We start from the raw sequence: 26,295 nt of genomic DNA, 5'->3' as shown, positions 1-26,295 counted from the left end.
ACGTTTCTGTCATTAGCTCAGCTGGCGGCATGCACAGAGAAACGAATCCTTCAGAGCTGCCAAAGAATGATCACATCTAAAGCTTTTCTTTGTCTGCTGCGGAGAAACAAACTCATTCAACTTTAAATCTTTGTTTTATTACGTTAAGATTAATGTTTTGTTTATTGCAGTGAAGAAAGTTGATTCAAACTGCCTCCAGACGTCTCTCTGGGAGCAGTGCTGTTGTCCTTTTATACTGTTGTGTACTGACTTTACTCTCCTGTACTACTGAATGCCAAATATTTCACATCAGCTTGTCTTTTTAAGATGTTATCTTTTTTGTTGTAACATCGTTTTAGATTTTTCTTTCCTTTGTCAGCAAACTGCAGCTGAAGTTTGTTTTTCAGCCTCTTTCTGTCGACATCTTCCACTCCTCCATTGTTTTGTTTTATGCTTTCTGGAGACGGCATCTCTCCTCCAGCTCCTCCATTTGATTTATGATGTTTTTTTTTCTGTATTTTGAGCTTGTGTGCAGCTTCTGTACTTTGTGTCCATGATCCAGAGTATTTCTTCTTCTGCCTTTCACACCACAAACTATATTGAAAGCATTTTCTGTCTGATTTTGGTTTAATGCGGGGCAGTGCAAACATTTTGCCGGTGACAACCATGTTTATTTTTCACAGTATCACACTTTTTCCTTTTTGACTTTGATATTTTTAACATCTTAAATTTTGGGGAACAAAGAAGCCTGGTCCTTCCTGTTTCCACCTCTCACGCGTCGTCTGATCTATGCAAAACATTTTATTCTCTTGCTTGAATTCACACCTGACTGTTAGTTTTCTAGGATTTTTTTTAAGATAAATTTTGAGTATTTGTACAATCTGTATGTAGCAGCCTGCATATCTGAGAAGTTTTAAACATATAGAAACAAGTATTATGTGTACCGACAGTTTTTTCTGCTTTTTTTACACTTGAAATGATTAAAACAGTTTTGAGTGACGTGAGTCTCTTTGTTGTGGAGTACCTCAGGGGTCAGTCCTTGGACCTCATCTGTTCAGCTTGTACATGCTCCCTTTGGGTCAAATAATACTGAACTTTAACATCAATTATCACTGTTATGCAGAAGATACACAAATTTATGTCTTTGTCACCAGATGACCACAGTCCCATAGACTTACTGTGTCCGTGTTTGGAGCAAATAAACACCTGAAACAGAGAGAATTTTCTACAATTAAAGAAAAAACTGAGATTATTCTGTTAGGTGGCAAAGAGAAGAGGGTTAGCATTGTTAAAAACCTGGAGACTCGAGTTTTTAAAACTTCAAAACAAGTCTGTAAGCTTGGAGTGTTGATAGACTCAGATCTGACTTTCAGCAGCCACATCAAAACTGTCACCTAGAAGCTTTTTACCAACAGAGAAACATCAACAGGATTAAAAGTTTAGTCTCCCAGAAAGATCAGGAGAAACTCATCCATGCATTTATCTCCAGCAGACTGGATTACTGTTGCGGTCTTTTAACAGGACTTCCTAAAAACCCCATTAAACAGCTGCAGCTCATCCAGAATGCTGCTGCAAGAGCTTTAACCAGGACTAAGAGGTCTGAACACATCACACCAGTTTTAAAATCTTTACACTGGTTTCCAGTCAGTCACAGGATAGATTTAAAACTCTGCTGATTGTTTACAAATCCCAAAAGCACTTTGAATCGTCTTGTATGTGAAAGGTGCTGTATAAACATGTAATTCAGAGGCTGATATGTTGCTAAACGGCGCCCTCTCGTGGTAAAAGGTAAAACTGCACAAAGTATTTTTATTCTGTTTTATTCTATTTTAAAAAGCTGTTCAAATAAATTCCTGATATGAAACTTTTATTTTGATCTTTTACAGGGTTCTTTTTTTGTAATTTCTTAGTTTAATTCAGTATTAAATAGAGCTTTTAATATATGCATACATTGTTTCTTGTGCTGTTGAAGGAAAGCTATTCTTCATATCACCATCTTTCATTTTATTTAGGAATATTTATCCACAACTACTAAATATTTGTTTATAAGTACAAGAAATGTAAATTTATTTTATGAAAATTAATTTAAATTAGCAATTTGATTTCCTAATGATCATATTGATCAGACTAACTTTTACTGAAGATATATTTTTATCTTTTAAACATAGAACAACAAGATTGTTTATTTAAACTTGGATATAAAAGAAAAAATGATAAGGCTTAAAATATAAATGTCCATTTGCTTATTTGTAGCACAATTCAATAACTTTTGTCAATGCAACAATTTTAAATGCAATGAAAGTTTGGTTTTAGCAGAAATTAAACGCAAAATGCCAAAAAAAAAAAAAAAAAAAAAAAAAAAAAAGACACGCTTGTGTAGCGGGACTAAACGTGAGCTAATAATTATATTTTGTCTTTTCAGTTTATCACTTGTCCTCAAAGTCAGCATAAAAATCATATTTAAAACTGGAATATTGAGTTAATTTCCAGCTTTTCCGGTTCCATTAAGAGGATTTGTGGGATTTCTTTCCATTTAAAACTTTGTTTTGAGACAAACTTGCAGTTACGCGTTTTGATTTAGTCTTTTCCAACTGTCCTTGAGAAGTCCTTGAAGGCAGCAGCCCCCCGGCCTGAGCGGGGTCCGGACTCTGGAAGTTGGACTACGTCAACAGGCTGGAGGAGACCGTCCCAGCCCTCAGAGGAGCAGAGCGGAGGAGGCGCGCTGCTCTCACTCCCGCAACGTCCCCGCAAGCAAACGGCTGCAAAACAACCGTCTGTGCGTCTTTGCGCGTTTCCCCCGCATGTGGTCATGCTGTCTCCGCGCGTAAAGACGCACCGAGGACGCATTTAACTTTTGACGCCGAGGAGCATCAGCAGAAGAAGATGTTGGCGAGAAAGAGCATCATCCCGGAGGAGTTCGGTCTGCCGGGTCTGGTCTCGCGAATGCCCCGCAAGCCGGTGTTCAGGGACCGCGTGAACAAGGCGCGCTTCATCGCCAAGAACGGCTCGTGCAACTTGGCGCACAAGAACATCCGCGAGCAGGGCCGATTCCTGCAGGACGTCTTCACCACGCTGGTGGATCTGAAATGGCGCTTCACGCTGGTCATCTTCACCACCACGTTCGTGAGCAGCTGGCTGCTGTTCGCCATGAGCTGGTGGCTCGTGGCCTTTGCGCACGGAGACCTGGAACCGGAGCGGCAAAACGGGACCGAATGCGTCACTGATGTCAAGTAAGAAACTCACAAACCCTTTTCGATGGCGTGTTAAAGTAGTTTTAATATGATTTGTTAGCATTTTTATACTTTTTTCCCTCCCCATCCTGGCTTGATCCAAACTTCTACCCTTGTCTTCCTCTTTCTCCATTTGAGAAACTCCTCAGAGGAAGAGGAGGGAGAGAAGAGGAGTTAATCTTGATGAAACTTCTGATCTTTTAGTTTAAAGATAAACCTGTCATGTTGCTGAAAGATTCCTGGACGTGAGAAGTTTTTAGCACCTCCTCCTTTCCCACTTCACTCGTTCGCATCTTCATCCTCTTTTCCTTGACAATGAAAAAAAATGTATTTATTTAACATGCATGATGTTGCTGCTTAATGAATGTTTTATTTCTCCTCATCCTGATTCTTTATATGGAATGTGAAGCCTTTTTAGTTGAAAGTTTTAGTTTGAAAGTTCCTCAAACCAAGTAAGACTTATATGTGCGCGTGAATGTGTGTGAACGCGCTTCTTCGTGTCCACATGACCTCAATTGGCCAATGAATAAGGATTTCATTGCATGAAAATGGGCTGATTGTTTCTAGTTTCTTTTGTGCCAAAAGTTTGACAAAAGTTGTCAAAATGGACATTTTAAAGATATACACATATATGTACCTCAGAAGGCGACCAAGTATTCTCAAATTCCACTTTCAACAATACGTGATGTTTTAAGAGATTTATAAAAATCTTCTATGGCAGGATTTTAACTCTGGCACATGAAGCCCACTATCCTGCCGGCTTTGGATCAGGGGTGTCCAAACTGTGTCCTGGGCTGCTGTCCTGCAGGGTTTCCATGAATTTCTGCTCCAACACACCTGGCTTACATGAAATGGAAGAAACAGCAATGCACAATGATTGATAAATTTGAGTCAGGCATGCTGGAGAAACGTTCAATGAAAAACCTGCAGGATTTTTGGCCTCCGTTGACCGGAGCTAGACACGTCTTATTTAGATGTTTCCTTGCCCACGCACTATGCTGTAGTACTAAAGACCAAACAGCTAAACCGAGGCAAAGAAGTTGCTACAGGTGAGCAGTATTGATGTGTTGTTGACAAAAAAGTGGCAAAATAAAGCGTGAAAGTTTGTTCAAAGATCACCCAATAATAAAGCACGGTGGAGGGGTTGCCATGCTGTGGCACTGCCACACTAAATGCAACAAAATGATAAAAATAGCACATTGTGTGGGCATTTTAGAGTTAAATCTGACTACAGGTCAGCAAACCAAAACTTAAAAAAGCTGAGAACTGAACTAAATCCCAGTGAAAACGAAGGAAAACTGCTCTAATTCAGCTCCTCATCATCTTCACAGGTCGTTCACTTCAGCCTTCTTGTTCTCCATCGAGGTTCAGGTGACGATTGGCTTCGGGGGACGCATGATAACGGAACAGTGTCCGACTGCCATCACTGTTCTCATCCTGCAGAACATAGTGGGACTCATCATTAATGCTGTGATGCTGGGTAAGGCGGAGAAACTGCTTCCATTCTGTGGCCACCAGAACGCTGGAAGGCTGAAACTTCACTAGCTTTTCTTAAATCTTAAAAGCATTCATCTTTGGTAGTGTGATAAATACATCCACATAAGATAGGAGAGCTTGGAGAGATTCATGGACTTACTTAATTTTTACCATCTGTTGCCAATGGTGACAGAACCAACCATTAAAAACATGGTGGAGGTGTGATCATGCTGTGGGGTTGATTAGCTTCTTCCAACAGTTCAGATTTATTTGTTTAGCCAAGTGCGTGAATTCAGCCAAATTCAACCTTTTTATTGACAAAATAGAGCAAAAACTTAATAAACATATATTGTTAAAAAGAAAAAAAGCAATATATCTAATGATAACACACACACACACACACAGATATATCAGGTCATTGTAAATGAGAAGTTGTTTTCAATTTATTTTACCTGGTTGAATAAAGGTTAAATTACACACACACACACACACACACACACACACACACACACACACACACACACACACACATATTATATATATATATATATATATATATATATATATATATATATATATATATATATAGTTAGTTTTAGTTTTTAGTTTAATTTCTTATTTTTGATGAATGAACAAATAAAAGCAGATAAGAAAAGAATAAAATATTTGTACATACCTATACATACATATGTACATACACACACATATACATACATATACATACTCAGGAAGAAAATATTAATATTAATAATGACAATTATACTTTTTTCCTCATCAATTTAATATTTAAATAAATTCAGGAAAGAAAAGGAGTTCGAAAAAAGGATATATCTATATCTTTATATCTATGTCTATCTCTCTCTCTCTCTCTCTCTCTCCATATATATATATATATATATATAAATTAAAAATTTTCCCAACATTTGTCCCATAGGATTGATTATTCTTCTCACTAACTACAGTAGAAATTATCCACAAAATCCTCCAATCTGACAAGCCCACCTGGTCAGATTGGTTTTTATTTATTGTTGTACTTTTTCTGTACTCAGGTTGTATCTTCATGAAGACGGCTCAGTCAAACCGCCGTGCAGAGACTCTGATCTTCAGCCGTCATGCTGTGATCGCTGTGAGGAACAACCGCCTCTGTTTCATGATTCGTATCGGGGATCTGAGGAAGAGTATGATCATAGGAGCGACTGTCCGCTTACAGGTGTTCAACTTTATTACATTCTGTTGACTTTATGTATTTATTTTTTGCTCTTGGACTTTTATTTGTTCTGTTATTATGTGTGTGTGTGTTTGTGTAATACCTATGCAATACCGGTATAAACTTTGAACACACTTTCCCATTAAATCCAATGGAGAAGTGTGTCCAGACTTTTGGCACATAGTTCTGATCTATGTCAGAAAAGTTATCCAAACAGCTGGAAGCCATTGTTTGCTGTTTGTTAGCACAAGCAAATAAGTTTCTTTGACAAATCATTCCACATTCTTTCATTGTAAATCTTTACTGCATTAATATGTATATATTTTATTAAACTACACCTCCGTTTGCGAGTGTATACAGGAAGTCACGATGCCTGGTCATGTGATCATTCATTCAGTTAAATGACATTGGTAATATTAGAGACAATTTTTTCTTTCCTTTTAAAACTTGCTCTAGCTTCCCAAAGCCAAAACTACACTTCCAGGAGTTAAAAAAAAAAAGTCTGGCAACAATTGTGGTTGATGGGATTTAACAGGTTAAAGTGTAACACAGTTATGCAAGGACATGCTGGTTCTGGCTACAAGTCGTTGTATACAGTCGGATTCCACATTTAAGGTCCATTTAAGCTCTCACCATCATGAAAATAGTTTTTATGAAAGATTAAATGCAAAACTATTCAGAAAGAAGGCCATAAATACCCTTCTAAGAGAGAAAAGTGTTGATTAATCTGAACTACTCGTCATGTGCAGGTGGTGAGGAAGACAACCACGCCAGAGGGGGAGGTCATCCCCATCCATCAGATCGATGTCCAAACAGAGAGCGCTGTGGCGAGCAACAACCTGTTCCTCCTCGCACCGCTCATCATCTGCCACGTCATCGACAAAAACAGGTTCTAGAAAGACGCGTCAAACTGTGATATAAGTCACTTCTCTGCACTTGAGCTGTATCTGCTCTTTATGGCAAAACCGTAACAAAATGAGCTGAATCTTTTCTTAAGGCTTTTTCATTTATAAAACTTATAATCTCTGGCTGATTAATTAATTTAAAGTGAAACTAATTGATCATTTGGACACTTTTGGATGCCCAGTACGACCATGACGTGGTTAAAGCTGTGGCAGTGATTCTGTTGTCTGTGCTCTCAGTCCGCTGTACGACCTGTCAGCCATGGAGCTGCAGTGCAGCGACTTGGAGGTGATCGTCATCTTGGAGGGGGTTGTGGAGACGACGGGGATCACGACGCAGGCCCGAACCTCCTACGTCTCTGAGGAGATTCAGTGGGGTCACCGATTTGTTCCCATAGTAACAGAGGAGGAGGGTGTATACTCTGTGGACTACTCCAAATTTGGAAACACAGTAAAAGTAAGTTTTACTGCTGCCCTCTCCACTATAGTTCGGGATGTTCACTTTGGGCTTTTTTTTACAGCTCTTAATTTCTGATACCAATATTTTTGGAGCGAGTTGAGCCAAACAAATGAAAGATGTCTGGGAAACTATACCTGGCATCTTTTATATTTTGTCATTTTGAGTTAGAGAAGACTTAGCTGAAGACTTTGATATATCATATGTGCATGTTGTGCAAAAGTTTTAATGAAAAAGTAAACACAGATCCTAATCATTTCCTATTTTGGCTGATAATATCAGTATACTTATAATATCACATATCTCTGAATTTAATATCACTTATATTGTCAACATTTTCTTAGGAAGGGTAGTGTGTAACTTTAAGTCATGATGGTGACTTATAGAAGTTTTCCAGGCATTTACTTCACTTCTATGCGATTTAAAATCCAGCTCAAGTTTATTTATCACATTTTTATCATAAAATAAAATTCCTATCACGGCCCAGATTTTATGATAAAGTACAACGGAGTATTAGGGCCAGAATGAGAGAAAAAAAAATAGTGTCGGCTTATTATTTTTTCCTCTGCTTTACTAAAGAATAAAGTTGAAATGTAAAGAATAAAGTAGAAATACAGTTTTGAGATTTAAGTCAAAATGTCGAGAATAAAGTCGAAATGAGAATAAAGTAAATTTTAAAAAAAAGACAGAGTGACTTCATGGTGTGTAGGCTACAACATGTGTGCATGCAACTTCTTGATGTAAAAGTGAGTAGGCTACACACAAGGCATTGTGTTTTAAAGCTGTTCAAATTCATATTGAAAACTCGACTTTAATGTTAGTATTTCGGCTTTGTTCTCGTCATTTCCACTTTATTCTGGTCATTTTGACTTTATTCTCGAGTGAAGCAGAGGAAAAAATAATAGTCCGACACCATTTTTTTTTCTCATTGTGGCCCTAATACTCCGTCGTAATAAAACCATCTTCTGTTAACTTAAATATTTTAAATTGACACTAATGTCCAATCAGGAGCAGGGTAGAGGAAATAATGCACTGTGGTGGCAGAAAACAGCCCAGTTGGAGTTAGTTTTGTGAACATAGGAAGTAAATCGCAGAAATAAATGAGGAAAAGTGTAAATATTTTCTGGGAGACATGAGAGAATGATGTGTGTGTTATTTCTCCAAAGTTATACTAATTAATTCTGTTTTCTGCTTCAGGTTGGTCTTTATGCTGCTATATCTGTTGATACATTCATTTACATTATTTAAGTCTTATAATCTGTCCTGAAAACATCATGTCTGCATGCTGACGGGAGTTGGATCTTTATGATACCAACAAACTGTCTGGAGTTTTAAGGAGTTTACTTCACGTTTCACTGAATGGAAAAAAGCATCATTTTGTATTGATGAACATTATTAACCCTCTAGGTGGCGACTCCGCGCTGCAGTGCGAGAGAACTGGACGAGAAGCCGTCCATCTTAATCCAAACCCTTCAGAAGAGCGAGCTGTCGCACCAGAACTCGCTGAGGAAGCGGAACTCCATGCGACGCAACAACTCCATGCGGAAAGGTGCTGGCAGCAGCGGGAGCCTGCGCAGGAACAACTCTGGCCTCATCTCACCTAAAGTCCAGTTCTTCACCCCGAGCGAGGGAGGCCAGAACCTGAACGCCGTCACCTGACATGAGGCCTGCCTTCTGCTGGCTTCCCTGCTCCTCCTGCTGGGGAGGACGACTGTGAGCCTCTCCGGCTCCCCAATGGGACTCCTTCTCTTTCTGTTCCCCGCCTTGTCTCGAATCGTGTTTCGACATGTTTACTGCTAACATACGTTTTCCTGTACATTAACAGTTCACTGACCTTTTTCTCTGCACTGACACAAACTCACAAAGTAGATCAGGGTACTCAGTTCCCTCCTGCTCGGGCCACAACCCAGCTGGTTTCCACTGTGCTGCTGCTTCAACACATTAAAGGTGGGATATGTAAGATTTTCAATATTTTAAAATAAATTAACTAAAAAATAACTACAATCAAAATTAGTTAGTTTTTTAAAACATGTAGGTTCCAGTCTGTCCATATCTGATGTGTTATTAAATTACAAGTTTAATTCATGACAAAGACCCTTCTTAAATTTTGCCTACCAGTAAAAAAAAGTGCTTTTTGTCATTTGTCATTAATTAAAATTGTAATTTAATAACACATCAAATATATGGACAGACTGAAACCAACATGTTTAAAAACTATCTAATCATGATTGTAGTTATTTTATTAGTTAATTTATTTTGAAAATATTGAAAATCTTTCATACTCCACCTTTAAAGTGCATGAAACAGTGCAAATATTCACTCAAGTCAGCTGTGTTGGAGCAGGAATGCATGGAAAATCTGCTGGACTGCGGCTCTGTAAGGACTGGTGTAGATTATCAGATAGAAAGTAGTCAACTCACATGCTGGCAAATACATGGAAGTGGTGTTTAAAAGCAAAGCCATGTCAAGTGAAACAGCACTTTATATCCTGAAACGCTCAGTTTGCACATGGATGCGTTAGTTTTAGCCTGCATTCACTGCTGTTTGTTTCTCAGATCATTTCCATTACGTATCCATGTGGCAGCTTCATGAAACATTTGGCAAATGATAATTAGCTGCAGCCAATCACTGTCACTGTTACATGTCAGCCATGCAGTTTGAGAATAAATGCCTTCTTTAAATGAAAATGGTTTGAATATTTTAACACTCAGATGAAAGATGAACAACGTGCTGTGTGGAGGTTGCACACGCTGTTTATAAATTGCATGTGGTATGCAAAGAATTCTGCAGATGTTTCTGTTTCCACAAGCTGTGTGTTGAAACAACACGACAAAGTGAAAAGTCAAGAAATAAAGCTGTAGCGACATTAACCCTTTAAGGCCCGATCCATAAAAAAATTCCAGTTTTTTTTTTTTATTTGAGGTCCTTATTTGGCCTTTCAGCAAAATATTTAAATTTTTTGGGAGGAATATTTATCATTTATTACCACGCCATATGTCAAAACTATTATAGTTCTGCTTCCAGGTATCTATTTTTTTTTTTTTTTTTTTTTTTTTTTTTGTCTTGTCCAGCATTTAAGCAAGCAGACTGATGTTCTGGATGCTGTGTTCTGCTGAGCAAATTTATTTTGCCAAGGGGAACTTTTGTAGATGTAATGATCCCCTTGTATTTCTTGATTCTTATTTTATTTTTCAATTTGTTTTGGATAATAGCTTGTATTACAGAGTTTATGCTGCTGGACCCGACCGGAAAGGACAGGAAAGGGGCAGAAAGAGAACAGAAAAGAGAACATAAAAAAACAAAAAAAAAACAAAAGAAAGAGATCAATGCATACATGTATATGCACATACATACCCACCTACATATATATGTATATACACTCGCACATACATTATATATATACATATATACATACATACATACATATACACATACATACACATGCATACACACACATGTACACATACATGCATACATAAAGATAGATATACATACATACATATACACATACATACACACACACACATATATATATATATATATATATATATATATATATATATATATATATATATATACATATATACACATATACATACTCACATACATACACATACATATACACATACACACACATACACATACATACACATACACTCACACATATGCATACATATATACATATCCATACACATAAGTACACACACATACCCACCCACACACATAAATATATACACCCACACAAGCCAACTCTAGATTCGTGGAGAACAAAACCGTTGACAATCATGAGGACCAGAAACTAGCAAGTTAAGTCAAAAAGACAGAAAGAGAGGTACCTGCTGTTAGTGAATAAACTTGCTGGATGACTCAGTGACTGTGACACATGCAGAACATTCATGCAGAACATTCAGAGTGGAACGTGTTTAGAGAAGAGTGATCATGCCAATGTGACCCCGCCCGCCTACAGCTAGAGGAAGGCCAGGAGAACCCAGAGACCCGGGTAACCGACAGTCACCCCCAGGTACAGATCCCAACCCCCCCACTCCAGAGCCAGCCATGCATCTGCCCAGGAGGTGGCGAAGGAGGTGCCCAACCAGAGTCCCCCGCAGTCAGGGGGAACAGGCCCCAGCAGGCCCAGGCCGGCAAGGGCCGATCCCGCCGGGCGCCGGCCACCTAGGGCAGACAGAGCGCAGGCCCCAGGGCCCCAGGGCCCCAAGAGCCCGTGAGCAGCCCCCCGCCCCCGCAGGCAGAGGGCACAGCCCACACCGACGGAGGACCAGGATCCCCAGACCGCCACCCAGCGGCAGCCAGGTCGCACCCCAGCGCACCAGCTGCGCCCCCGGGTACAGGACACCACCCCCCCACCACCAAACCACACACACATATACATGCATACCCCCCCCCCCCCCCCCCCCCCCCCCCCCCCAACTCGCACTCCCATCACACATATACATGCATACCCCCCCCCAAACACGCACTCCCCTCTCAACCCCCATCCACACAACCCTCTGCAATCCATGCACATCATCCATCACATATACAACCCCACCCCACCTCTACTCACTCACCCATACCAAGTCACACGAACCCCAATCGCCCCCGCCCCCACACACGCTCACCCCCCCCCCCCCCACACACGCTCACACCCCGCCACCCCATCCCTCTACTTCTACCCAACCACACATGCCCCACCAAACACCCCTCCACCACCCATAGCCCCCCTCCAAACTTCACCCTCACTCACACATCCCATTCCGCATATACACCCCCCCCTACACACACACACACACACACACACACACACACACACACACACACACACACACACTCCTCCAACACAGGCACACCCCAATACAACCCACGCGCCAACATACCCCTCCACACACACATCTACTCATCCTCACACATCCCTATCCCCTACCCACCTATATCCCCAACCCTAATCCCCCCCCAGCCATCCCACCATCCATCTGTAACCCCATACACCCACTCCCACACATCCTCACCTCACCCCTCCATCATGTCCCATGTGAGATACCTCAGAGGGGGCAGAGGACAGGATGGCCCCGATCAGGGCCCCCATAATTACCGCCCACCACTCCCAGCGTCCCCCCCACCACCCCACAGATGCAGCCGACCCAGCACCCCCCCAGGGCCGGCGACAACCCTCCTACAGCCAGGCCAGCCCAGACTTAGGCCTAATGGACGGCACTCTTCCCCCACCCGTACCCCCCCCAGTAAAGCCCCGAGAGCAGGGGCATGAGAAGACCCTATCGTCCCTGCCTCCCCCCCCGCTTATGACTGATTGTGAAGTATGTATTAGTTGCAATTAAAACTGAGGGAAGTGCCACGCGGTGTTGGGAGAGGGACCACCTAAGCAGCCCCGCCCACCATACACCGCATGCTCTTCCCCCTAATCATGTGAGTCGTCAGTGTTTTGGTGTTTGGTGTCTAAGTGTAATTAAAACTGGGAGGTGAGCCGAGGCTGGGTGCAGCGATCAAAACCACCTTGATGGCCTTTCTCACCACCCAGCGCCACGTGCACACCTCCCAATACCCTGCCTGTGTGTGATGGGGAGCGGGGAGGAAGAGGGGTTGAGGGATTTAAGTCTGGAGGAAAGTGAGAAACCTTCCTCCAGAAGGTGAGCCGCCCGCGGCACTGGGCATGCCCCCTACTCCCAGGGCCCCCCAAGGACCAGGACAAGCCGGGGACAGCCATCCCCGTAACCAGAGCCTTCGGCGACTCTAACCAGAGAGTCATCACCGACCCAAGAGGGGACCAACTCACCACATGCAGAAGGGGGGCACGAGGACAAAGAGGAGGCGGGGCGGCAGAAGGGGAATCCCAGACCGATTGTCCACCGCCCCCTCACTCACAGAGGACACCCCCACCTGGGGACATGAAGTCCCCCCTTGTCCACACATCGGCACTTCACACTGTCTCAGCACACACCTACAGCCACACACACACTTCCGGACACATTCAGGTCCACCCAGCCACCCGTTCAGCCCACCCTTAAAACCATCCTCCTGACCCCCACGTCACATCCAAATCTCCCCCACTCCCATCCATCATATCTACACTTATCCACCAACCTACCACACACATGCACCACCCACTCCCCCATACATACACCCCTGCCCCCCCCCCCCCCCCCCCCACACACACACAGACAGCACGCCCCCCCCTCCCCCCTCCTCCCCCCCCCCACACACACACCCGTATACATGCACCACCGCCACTCCCCACATACACGCATCACCCCACTCCCCTACACACACGGCACTACCCCCCCCACAGACACCACGACACCCCCCCCCACACACGCATCATCACACTTCCCCACCCACACACATCCACATACCTATGTACCGCCACCAGTCCTCAACGCACACCCCCTACACACATCCCTCCATACACACTCACATCCCATCCACACTATCAAACACCCCCCACTCAACAAGTCCCAGGGTCGCAACCAGGCACCAGAGCACGTACCTGCCCGCCGCCGCAGCGGCAGGTCCAGGTCAGCCCAGCCCCCCCCCCGGCACAAGCCGACCCCCCACCCCCAAGAGACAGGGGACAACCCCGGGCACCGGAGCCCGGGACCCCGCCCAGCCCACCCCACGGCGGCACAGGCGCCCGTTACGGAGTCACGCCCGCCAACCCATCCCCCGCCAGCGACCTCGCCCCGCCGCTGCGCGGCAACTCCAGCCACTGGCCCATCCAGGTCCACAGTAGGGCTAGAAACCTAGCCACTCCAGCAATGGAGCAGTCAAAATCCCCCCCCCCAGGAGCCAGGTATCTATTAGCAGACAGAAGACTGTATCAGACTGTGTTCAACAGGATTTTGAGAAACATTTTTCCCATAAAATGATGCAAAATTTCCCAGAAACTGTGTATTAAATATGAGACATTTGGCTTTGTAGGGTTAAAAGGAATGTTTGATATCTGTAAGCAGCTTTTTAAAGGTGCAGAAATAGTGAGATAGCCATATTTTATGGTACTGATGTGATGCAAATTTGTACACATAAATTCACTGGAAACTTTATTTCTTTACTTCACAAACATCCAGACAGATGGGTTACATAAGCTGTTAACAGAAATAAAAAATTAATGTCAACAATGTTGTATTCCTGACATTAAAATGTGTCAGATGAGGCAATATTCTCTCGAGATGTTGTACCTTATAAAAATGAAAAAACGTTTAATATGGAAAGTCAAAAGCAACAACGCAGCCACATAAATGTGAACAGTGAAATAAGTGATTAAAAGGCAACTAGGGAGGAGGTGTGATGCATGTACAAAGTACAGGTAATAATGTTGGAAATTTAAGTGTAAAGAGGTGTGTGTTGCACAGTCATCACATATAAAAGTATATTGCACAATTTCTCAGTCAGAAATGATGGAGTGGTGATGATGCAGTCATGTTGTCCCTTAAGGTGTGGTGTGTTGAAATCACAGTAAAGACCAGTCCAGTAACAGACAACATGAACTCTATAAGAGCATGTAGAGAACTCTGATCCCACCTGGGTGCCATTTTAACATGTGCCAAATGTCTTCAGTTGAGTTACAATTCTGATCAAGCCTGTATAATAATAACATACATACAGTAGGGATGCCCGTATTGATAGTCTAGAGTTGATACTCAATGAAATACCTTGACTTTAGAAATTTTAACCTAAAATTGTCCTTCTGGTATGTACCAAACCTCCATTCTGTTGTTACATTCACAAAAAGGTTTCATGCTGAATATGAAAGAAAACGAAGTGATGGAAATTAGTCCCTTGCCCCATAAAGGGTTAATATCAATCAGGCAGAATATTGGATTTGATACATTTAATTTTTAGATTTGAGATCCCTTTTTGGTGATGCAAAATATGACATTTGTTTTCACTTCTGAGAGTTTTAGGTAATTAAATTGCATGCAAAGCCCAGAAACAGCATTTTCCTTCTCTGTCACATGATCATGTCATCCAATCGGATGTCACGATGCCATGATGATTCTGCTGCTTCTGTTGGTGAAGGTCTGTGAAGTTTTGTTTTGATATTTTACTGGTTTAATGCAAGTTATTGCACATTATATTTTATCATATTACTATTAAATCGATATTTAGATGTTAGATTTTATCTGTAATAATCTTAAATTAATCATTAGTTTCATTATCATTAAAAAAATATTTTTGTCTAATTTACTAATCAGTGTAACATACTGTTTTAATAATTTTTCTTTTAGTTGGTGATGTTATTGACTTTTATTTATATTCCATTCCACTGCATGATCATCACCTTTAAGGGGCAAAAAGTATCAATACGGACATCAGTATCAATGGAAAAAGTACCATTCCTAATGACAGGTAAAATATTGGGATTCCCCATCCCCTGTTTACAGGCATCATTTGTTGGAATTAATAATTGTTCGCTTTGGATAGAAGCATCTGCTAAATGACTATAGAATACAATAGAATAGAATTGTGACATAAGGTCAGTTTTCAGACTCTCTTTGTTAGATTAAATAATAAAATGCCATAGCTCTGGGTCACAGCTGGTCTTATGAGATGGGAGTTTGATAACTTAAAAGCATTTGCAGCTTTTTTTTTTCCAAGTTCCTTAAATGTTAGGCAAGAGTTAAAACATCCCACTACTTTAACACTCTCCATTTACCATTAACGCCTCTGAGTGGTTTGCGCCTAGTTTAGATTGTAATAGTATTCCATGTGTTTGGAAAAAGAAAGGATCCTTCCTTACATCCGCAATTAAGTGTGAAACTTGACTCTACCACACTTGTTCCCACGTCTGAATCTTGGTGTCATGGTGGATGACCAGTTGACCTTTAAGGTCCATGTTGCCTCGGTTGCCCGTACCTGCCGATATGCTCTCTACAACATCAAGAGAATCAGACCGTACCTGACAGAACACACGACTTAGCTGTTGGTTCAGGCTCTGGTCATCTCACACATCAATTTCTGCAATTCCCTACTGGCAGGTCTGCCTGCGTGCTCTGTTAAACCTCTGCAGATGATCCAGAACGCCGCAGCGCTTCTGGTTTTCAACCAACCCAAACAAGCTCATGTCACTCCGCTGCTAATAGCTCTTCACTGGCTTCCGGTTGCAGCACGTATCAAATTTAAAGCTTTGCTTCTGGCTTACAAAGCAACAACTCAAACGGCTCCCATCTACCGTCACTCCTTAATCCAGGCCTACACTCCCTCTCCACAGCTACGTTCCACCAGTGAAAGACGCCTCGTGTTACCACCAATACGTGGGACTAAATCACCGGTCAGACTGTTTTCCTCTGTTGTGCACGATGGTGGAATGATCTCCCAAACTCTGTCTGCTCTGCAGAGTCCATGTCTACTTTTAAAAACAAGCTGAAGACTCAGCTCTTCAACACTTAGTATCGCTATATTTGTTAAAAAGTTGGAGAACTTAGCCCAGTTCTTTGCAACAAACTTTATGGTATTAATTCTTTGTACTCTAACATCGGTGATATTATGGGGTGGGAAGGGTGAAAAACGGCCCGAAGCACTTCATGGAAAGATCTCCTTCCAACTGGACAGTCCACCAGTCCACTTGTCCTATGATGTCCTCTACTGTTTGATTTCATGCTTGTGTTGTTCTCGCTCATATGTAAATCGCTTTGGATAAAAGTGGCTGCTAAATGACTGTAGAGTAGAATAGAATAGAATAGAATAGAATAGAATAGAATTTCTTTTTTTCTCTCTAAAACTGTAAAGTTTGTGCCACAAAATCTATTTAATGGCCGACCTCTGTCTGCTCTCATAAACCTTTGTTTGAACTGCGCCACAAGAAACCAGACATGCAACTTGACCAAACTCCACCCTCTGCATGACTCATCACTCAGTCAGGAAATAAAAACTTATTTTCCCTGAAGACACTGTAAGAGACAGGCAAAAGTCCCCACTCTCTGATCTAACTCAAGACTTCTTCCTGAAGAAGGACCATCGGGGAAAACTGGGAATGCTGCCAGTGATATCGTACGTGTCGGCCTGGTACGAGCTTTGAGAGAAAACAAACAAAAGAGGAACTAACTGAGCTGTAACCAGGGAGAACATGGCCTCTATATCAGCAGAAATTCTCACTTGTTGTGTTTGCCAAGACAATTGTAAACATCCAGTGAGGCTGTCAAGTCACCACAGCTTCTGTTATGGCTGTCTACAGTCCCACTGGGCTAACACAAAGATTCCACTGTGTCCGGTCTGTAAGAGAAAGTCTTCCAAAGAATTATCTTCTCTACTCTTTGCGATCCAGGGCAAACATGAAGTCTCAGAATCAGAATCTGTGCTCGTCTGCAGCCTGCATGCAGAGAAACTCAGCTTCCTGTGTTTGGATGACCAGCAGCTGATCTGCAGCTCGTGCCGGGATTCAGAAACACACGACAACCACAAACTCCAACCCACCAATGAAGCGGCTCAGGAGCGAAAGAAGCAGCTTCAGGATTCTTTAAAGCCTCTTCAGAAGAAACTGAGGCTCATTCATCAAGTGAAAGGAAGCTACAATGAGACGGCAGAGCACATCAAAGTTCAGGCTGAAAGCACCGTGGCCAGGATTAAGGAAGAGTTCAAGAGGCTTCACCAGTTTCTGGTAGAAGAAGAGGAAGCCAGGCTGGTTGCACTGAGAGAGGAGGAGGAGCTGAAGAGTCAGATGATGAAGGAGAAGATTGAGGCTCTCAGTAAAGATATAACTGCTCTTTCTGGTGTAATTAGAGCTGCAGAAAAGGAGCTGAGAGCTCAAGATGTCTCATTCCTGCAGAGCTACAAAGCTGCAGCAGAAAGAGTCAAGCAGCAACCTCTGTCTGAAGACCCTGAGCTTGTCTCCGGAGCCCTGATCAATGTGGCCCATCACCTTGGCAACCTGAGCTTCAATGTCTGGAACAAGATGAAGGAGGTGGTTTCTTACAGTCCAGTAATTCTGGATCCAAACACGGCTCATCCAGACCTCGTTCTGTCCGAGGATCTGACCAGTCTGAGGCATGGAGATGGAAATCAGGAAGTTCCAGATAATCCAGAGAGAATCAACCACTTCATCGCTGTTGTGGGCTCAGAGGGCTTCAACTCAGGCCGTCACAGCTGGGAGGTGGAGGTGGGAGACAACAACGCCTTCGTGTTGGGGGCGTTAATGGAGTCCAATCAGAGGAAAGGCCTGATATGGCCCGGACTGTGGAGGCTGATGTTCTGCGGTGGAGAATACAAAACACTCACACCGTCAGACACGGGATCTGACGTCTCGGTGACGGGCAACCCCAAGAAGATCAGAGTGCTCCTGGACTGGGACGGAGGACTGCTGTCGTTTTCTGATGTAGAAACAGATGCACACATACACACCTTCACACACACTTTCACTGATAAGATGCTTCCTTACATTAGCACCTGGAGCAAGGTTCCAATAAAGATAGCAGCGAGGCCTGTCACTGTCGCTGTGGAGTCTCACGGTTAGAGATGCTCCTTCCCTCATAGTCTTCTCCTGGAACAAAAACAGCTTTTTTAACTGATAAAAGCTGTGAAATGTTTAATCTACCAATGAAAAGAAGTGAATAATGAGAGGAGGAACAAGCCAAACCAGTGAAGATGCAGCTGTAAAACCGAAACAATAAGCTACATGTACTAGCAGGTATTTCTGTTGTTTTGTGTAATTTGGTTTAGATCACACACTGGAGTGAATAATTCTGTATAATCTTCCTTTTTTTTCTTATTTATAATAGTTAAGGGATTTTTACTTGAACAGAAAAGCTGAAGTTGTTGAATGATGTAGCATGTGTGAGTGAAACTCCTGCAGAAGCTTCTCTAACCCATACCCATGTGACATTGTAAAAAAAAAAAAAAATACTAGATATGATTTAAAGATGTGAAACCCTTTTTTTTAGACATCCATGTAGTTTCAGCAGAATATCATGTTTCAGCTTAATGCTTTTAATCTGTCAGTTTGTTTTTTCTAGTTTTAAAGTCATAATACGCCGTGAAAATTATAATTTGAGCTGACTGTTGAAACAACACTGTTAAATATTTGACACAGAGGGATGATTTTTGCTGCCTGCAGGGGAATGAAATCATAGATACATAATGAATATAGTAAAGTAATAAATTTTATCTTTTTAGAGGGAAAATTTAGTCCTACTTTGGTAATTTCTTGTTACCTTAATAAGAACTGAAGGGACTATATGCATAAACAAAACATTTGTAAGAAACTGCAGTGAGATTTTAAAAACATTCTGCCCTTATTTAACTTAATAAAACATCAAGTTTACTCTGTTATGTTCTTTTTATAGTAAATCACTTTTTTGCTTTGTTTCTTCTTCTTTTTATTAACCTTAAAAAGGCCACATTAATAATTGAAATGAAAATTTAAATTGGAGGGAGAAAGAAGTAAAGGTTTTAGTCACATTGGGGTGTATTTTGCCTTTTTGTTTGTTTTCGTAAAATGATTGAAAGTTTGGCATCAGATTCATGTAAGATACTTTTTCAACTATAATTTGTTTTGGGTTTTTTTTTTAATTTTTTTTTTTTACCAAGGGTACTCCTGACTTTAATGTTTTACCAAGTTAGGTCACAACTATGGAAGAGTAAAAGTGCCACAATGTATTGATTAAATACATAATTAATTAATTAAATAAATGTGTCATTAATTTATTGACACATTTAATGTAAAATTAATTCATTAATTAAATGTGTCATTGATTATTTAAAATTGGAAATAAACGCACAAATATATGGTTAAATATATCAGTAATTCATTAAAATACAGTTCATTGCATATATATATATATATATATATATATATATATATATATATATATATATGTGTGTGTGTGTGTGTGTGTGTGTGTGTGTGTGTGTGCGAATTGTATTTGAATGAATTACTGATATATTTAATTTTATGTTTGTGCATTTATTTCGAATTTTAAATAATTAATGACACACTAAATTAATTATTTAATGCTTTAATAAATGAATGACACATTAAATTAATCACTTGATTAATTATTGAATTAACACATTGTGGCACTTTTACTCCTGCATACACAACATAAACCGTAAATTACTATTTATTCATTCAGTAAGTCCTTCATTCATTTGTTTATTTTGTTGATTAAAGTTTCCGAACCGGACTTCCGCTGGCGTCGTCTTACTTTACGTTATATTACGTGTGACGTACAGTCGCTGCGTCGCGGTCATACCCAGAAGTGGGCGTGGTCAAAGTGAATCGGTCTTCAACATGGCTCGCAGCTTGTTGTGCAGATGTGCTGCTGTATTTCGGCACCGCAGGGAAACGTCCCTCCTCTCCGCAGCCCGGTTTTCCTCTCAGACCGAACCGGAACCGCTGACAGTGAGACAGCAGAACAACGGAATCAGGTGATGTCTTTATCAGAGCTGTCACTCACCGAAACTCGTGCACAAACATGGACCGAATAAAGATTGCGACATCCCGAGCATTTTCCAGATAACCACACGGTGTCAACATTTTGTTTCAAATTACGCAGACATATGATCTCTTAAAAAATAAAAAGTAAACTTGTATAAAAAATATCAACATGTTGGTCTGAGAGCAAGTGGTGAAAAGAACATGGTTATAATAATAAGTCAGTAGGAAAAAACAAAACTGCGTCTCTAAGAAGCTGTGAATGAAAACATGCAGGCATGGAAAGTTTGGGGCTATTTAATCAGTTTTTATGCTTTATTAACCGATACTGCTGCTCCATCATAAAAACAAAAACAAACAACAACAAAAACTTCATTTAAAAAAAATCCTAATAGTTTATTATTTATTTTAGACAAGTTTAACAGGAAATTCTTGAGGATAAACAAGGGTCTAGAAAGCTACCCTTTCTTTTTATTCATTTACTTTTCTTTTGATTTTTTATCTTTAACATTTTTCACTGATATATAAATAATGTAACAATAAAAGGGGGTGCTAAGATCCTATTTAAAACGTTTTCTTCACTAAGTTGTGTTCCTGAAAATGTTATGCAGACGAGACGATAAATGAGTGAAAAAAGAGAAAATAGCTGGGAAGCTTTTGATAAATGCCTCCTGACATCAGAGCCTGGGTGCTTGGAGAAGAAATGTAGATAAATAAAGGATGGATCTGAATATTTACATCCGCTTATTTTACTGAGAGGTCACCGAGAGGTCATCAGGTCTTGCTAGAGTCCCTCTGCTGGATCACAAGGTAAAGTACGTTTGCCTGCACAGCCTACGGTCTGAAGCTCATCCAGACTTTTCCACAGATAGATGGAGATCAGATGGACACGAGGAATTTATTAGTTCACAAAAATAAAAATAAATAAAATTACTGGACCTTTTCAAAGATTGAAATCTCCAGGGAAGATATCTGATCAACTTAGTATTTTTTGAAAATGAATACTCACTCTCTCTCTCTCTCTTTACACACACACACACACACACACACATATATATATATATATATATATATATATATATATATATATATATGTATATGTAAATATGTATATAGAATATAATTTTCTTAAACACGACCCAGGTGATTGCTTTTCTCCTCTTGCGTTTGTAATCAGATTTCACACAATCGCTATCTCACATTTTATGCATCTTAAAGTTGCAAAATCTGGTTTTAAAAAGATTTTTTTTGACAAACTTAAAGGAGACTTTAGCCCAGCTGTGTTACAAGATAATGTAAGGCTTTTCTGCCCTCTTTTCCTCCAGGAGAATAGTATTAAATAATCCCAAGAAGAGGAATGCTCTGTCCTTGTCCATGCTGGAGTCACTCAGAGAGAACATCCTGGCTGATGTTGGCAGCGAGGATCTCAGAGTTATCCTCATATCAGGTCACATTTTAGCATGTTTGTTGATATGATGGAAGGAAAATGATGCTGGTTTTAAATAATAATATCTGTGTTTCAGCCAAAGGTCCAGTGTTTTCATCCGGGCACGACCTGAAGGAGCTGACGTCAGCGCAGGGCCGGGAGTATCACACGAAGGTGTTTCACACCTGTACAGAGGTTCATTCTCCGTTTTCTCTTCATCTGTTAGATGTTTTTACTTGCCAGTTATTGTGACTGTGCTTTTTTTTTGTTCAATGTTCAAATGAAACATCTGTAAAGTTTACATTTTTACGAAGGGTGGATGTTAAAAAACCAAATGTATTCAGCCAAAAGTATAACGAAAGAAATCTTCACATTTGGGAATATAGAGCCCAGAAAAGTGGCTCTTTTAACATTATCTGCAAACTACAGCTGCTTTTTCAGCATTTCTTTCTTTTAGCAAATTATTATTTTACATAAATTCTAATATAATCAGTTGCGGTGAGCTTTATTAGAAGATTTTAATGACTGAGGAAGTGACAAAATTACAATTAATCTATTTATTTATTCAGTATTTATCTATTAGTAAAAGTGTGTAAAAGGTAGAATTCACGAATAAAGAAATATTTTTCTGAATCAGTCTGAATTTCTCTGATTGTGCTTCAGGTGATGACTCTGATACAAGACATACCTGTTCCAGTGATTGCCATGGTAAATGGTGTTGCCACGGCAGCTGGATGCCAACTCGTTGCCACCTGTGACATTGTCGTGGCGACGGAAGAGTCTACTTTTGCTACACCTGGTGTAAATGTGGGTCTGTTCTGCTCAACACCAGCAGTGGCCATCGGCAGAGCGGTGCCAAAGAAGGTGCTACAAGGATGCTCCTTATGTCTTTTAAACTGTAACAGCTTTATTTAACAAAGAAAAGAAGATTGTTTCATATTTACTATGTTTCATATTTATCATATTTACATTCATCATTATCTTAATATTAAAAATGTATATCAGGGTGATGTTTTCTTCTGCATGTGCAGTGAGTTACTATACCTGGAAATTTAAAAACATCAGGTTATATTTATTTTTTAGTTAATTTTTTAAAATATTGCTTACTTAAGTCACGTATAAAATACAAATACTGCATTTTCTGTAGGTTTACCTTCTCCAGCATTAAGATATATTAGTTTATTTAATGTTTAGTATTTTATTAGGTAGAACTCCTGCAGGGATACGTCTGCATGAGGTTGTATGAATCAGTACTATGTACCAGGTCAGAGTGTGACTGTTTTTTTTAAATTATCTATTTATTTAAGGCAGTGGTATTTACATAAAAACAAATTTTCAATAATAAACAATGTAAACAAAAAGAGGAGAAAGGAAAAAGAAATGAAGTTTTATCTGAAAAGGAGTGGGAAGAAGACTTTTTTAATCCCATCCCATTACTAGTCAATCATTTGCAACAATTTCACTCAAACAACCTTTGACCAATCCACACTTGTCAGATAAGATCCATGATACGGAGAACAAAATAACACATTTACTACTGAGTAACTGAGGTACGAAATTCCAGTGGCAGAACCATAAGCAACATAATTATTCACTTTAACAACATTTAATCCATTTATTAAATAATTGTGTATTATTTCTGGCATAACTGTATAAGTTATTAAAAATGAACTAACTTACTGTTCATTCGCTGGTACATAACCAGCTCAGTACTTGTGTTTTTTGCGGGAAGAAACAATCTAAAATCAAACTGTGTTCTTGGACCATCATCATTTTATAAATCGTCTTATGCAGTCATTGATAATTTATCGACGACTGTGTTGTGATGTTATGTAGTAATTTATTATTGTACAGTTTCTTTAATCTGACGCCTTTTTCCCCATCTTTGAAACAAGGTTGCCATGGAGATGTTATTAACAGGAACGCCCATCTCTGCCCGAGATGCTCTCCTGCATGGTCTGATTAGCAAGGTGGTTCCAGAGGAGCGATTAGAGGAGGAGACATTAGCCATCGCCCAGCGGGTGTGTCAGGCCAGCCGACCCGTTGTCGCTCTAGGAAAAGCCACTTTCCAAAGGTGAGAGTTTTAAAAAAGGCTAACTTTTCATTTTCATGGTCACTTCAGTTGTTTTTAATGTTAACGAGTCTTTATGAAATAAGCAAATACCCCGACTCAAAGAAATGATCTAGAAAAGAGGTCAAATACGAATCTAATGACATTGTTCTTTTAGTGAAAGTATTTATGAAATGTGAATGAATTGTAAATTTTCCTTCCTGTTTTTTATCTGTGCTGTTTCCTCTAAAGGCAAATGGCTCAAGGCAGAGATGCAGCGTATGCGACCGCCTCCAAGGTGATGGTGGACAACCTGGCCCTGAAAGATGGGCAGGAGGGCATTCAGGCCTTCATACAGAAACGTAAGCCAGTGTGGAGCCATAAAGCAGAGAAAGCACATGACTGAGCCACGATCAGAGACCATTTTCCTGGGATTATATGCACTATGGTGTTCATATTATGCATTTGATTTGTTAAGAGCATCTTCCATGAGGATTTCATCTGTTATATCATGACTTGAAGGGAGAAGTTGGACCGTCATGTGTCACACAAACCGCAACATGCTCATGATCAGGAGACTGATGCTGGACCACTGAAAATACCAAAGAGCTCTGCGTTGTTGGATTTGGGTTGCAGGTTAGAAAATAAAATAAGAACAGTGGTGTCAAAAGTATTCACATTCATTACTCGGGTAGTATAGATACTCAGGTTTAAAAAGACTTCTGTAGAAGTAAAAGTAACAACTCTCATTTTTACTTAAGTGTAAAAGTACTGATTTAAACAAATAAAGTATAAAAGTGAAAGTAATGCAAGTGTGAAAATTAGGCCTACAGTGCACTCCCCAAAATAACATTTTTCTAAAAGTTATGACAATAATGTTGTATCAGAATGTTAATACTGAAAAAAACTGGGGAGTACAGAAGTACTGCATCTTTCAGCCGCATAGATTCAGATGAAAAATGAACAAATTTGAGTGCAATGCAACTATTTTAAAGAACCACATATGAGCATTAAAATGTGTTTCATGGCCTGGAGGATGTGACTGTTAGCATTGTTATGTTGCAAAGAGTCAAACCTCAAAAGGCATGTTATTAATAACCTTTATTAGAATATAAGTAAATATAAGCTTAGCTGCAGGAATCAGTGAGGGCAACAGATTTGTAATAGGAGACAAAAAAAAGTGATAATTGATCAAAAAAAAAAAAAAAAAAAAAAAATAATATATATATATATATATATATATATATATAGTAGAAGTAGAAAGTCGTCTGAAAAATAATTACTCCAATATTTATACTTTGTTACTCCACACAGTTGTTCTGCAATGTAGGAATCATAGAATTTTACCGTAATGATCATGGTCGTATCAAACCATTGTTGAGTGAACTGTAAATGTGAACAGAAGCTTAAAATGATGAAGAGGTAGAGTTTTAAAGACGTATTTCTCTCTTGAAGACTCTTTGGGATAAATATTGCCATGTTAAAGCAAGGCAACATCATGCAGTGCAGATGCTGATCCTTATTTTCTAATGAATTCATAAGATGGGAAATGTTTGGCTGCATAATAGCAGAGGTGATTCTTTCAGAAATGGAGCCTTTCTACCTCGTGGCAGATGGAGCAACTTTATTATATTTCTAATGTGTTCTGAACAGGAGCATCATCTGTAGTCTTTCACAGAAGATTTTAGCTTTTTATGAAAAAAATAACCAAAAAAAACAAATGGCTGATTTAAATCCAGTGTCACAAGAACTTATTTCTGATTAAGAAGACAAACGTGTAGAAACTTTGAGAACGTTTGAGCACTTCTGTTGTGAGAGTGAAAATGCTGTATTTTCTTCTTTCAGTTTTCTTATAAACAGCATCTTTTTCTGTATTCAGTATGTTTGCTCCTGTCGGCCACCACAGTTAAGCACTTTCTGCTACATTATATTGTATGAAAAGTGGTTTAATAAATTTTGATTTGATTTGACTTGTTTGACTTTGATGTCGGTGAAATGTTTTATGAATTGCATCCAACAGTCTTTATGTTTCCTATCTTGTTGGTAAGTCTAATATTTTGTCAGTCATTCATTTTCCTAACTGCTTAATCCAGTTCAGGGTCGTGGGGAAACTGGAGTCTATCCCAGCAGTCTTTGGGCAAAACCCAGGGTACACCCTGGACAGCTCGCCAGTCAATCACAGGGCCAATA

The 26,295-nt window shown here is 40.2% G+C and overlaps 3 protein-coding genes across 3 annotated transcripts; all 3 read left to right on the top strand.

Annotated features, from left to right (window-relative positions):
- Positions 1–2,741: 2,741 nt before the first annotated feature.
- Positions 2,742–9,886, top strand: kcnj8 (potassium inwardly rectifying channel subfamily J member 8). The gene is made up of 6 exons (XM_079263012.1): positions 2,742–3,209; positions 4,541–4,689; positions 5,735–5,895; positions 6,642–6,781; positions 7,035–7,251; positions 8,659–9,886. The coding sequence occupies exons 1-6, from the start codon at positions 2,863–2,865 to the stop codon at positions 8,908–8,910; spliced, it is 1,266 nt and encodes a 421-aa protein (XP_079119138.1). The 5' UTR covers positions 2,742–2,862; the 3' UTR covers positions 8,911–9,886.
- Positions 9,887–17,326: 7,440 nt separating this feature from the next.
- Positions 17,327–18,709, top strand: LOC306773557 (nuclear factor 7, ovary-like; the record flags this gene model as incomplete). The annotated part of the gene is made up of 1 exon (XM_079263412.1): positions 17,327–18,709. One exon carries the CDS (start codon positions 17,327–17,329, stop codon positions 18,707–18,709), a length of 1,383 nt encoding a protein of 460 aa, XP_079119538.1.
- Positions 18,710–20,485: 1,776 nt separating this feature from the next.
- echdc3 (enoyl CoA hydratase domain containing 3) lies at positions 20,486–25,998 on the top strand (the record flags this gene model as incomplete). Its single annotated transcript, XM_079263411.1, has 6 exons — positions 20,486–20,622; positions 21,955–22,076; positions 22,153–22,250; positions 22,719–22,919; positions 23,951–24,129; positions 24,358–25,998. The coding sequence occupies 6 exons, from the start codon at positions 20,486–20,488 to the stop codon at positions 24,509–24,511; spliced, it is 891 nt and encodes a 296-aa protein (XP_079119537.1). The 3' UTR covers positions 24,512–25,998.
- Positions 25,999–26,295: the final 297 nt, after the last annotated feature.

The sequence above is a fragment of the Telmatherina bonti genome (genome assembly GCF_933228915.1).
Source record: "Telmatherina bonti genome assembly, chromosome: 23".
Classification (NCBI taxonomy): Eukaryota; Metazoa; Chordata; class Actinopteri; order Atheriniformes; family Telmatherinidae; genus Telmatherina; species Telmatherina bonti.
Note: the sequence above shows the minus strand (reverse complement) of the source record. Positions and strands in the feature narration are given on the sequence as shown.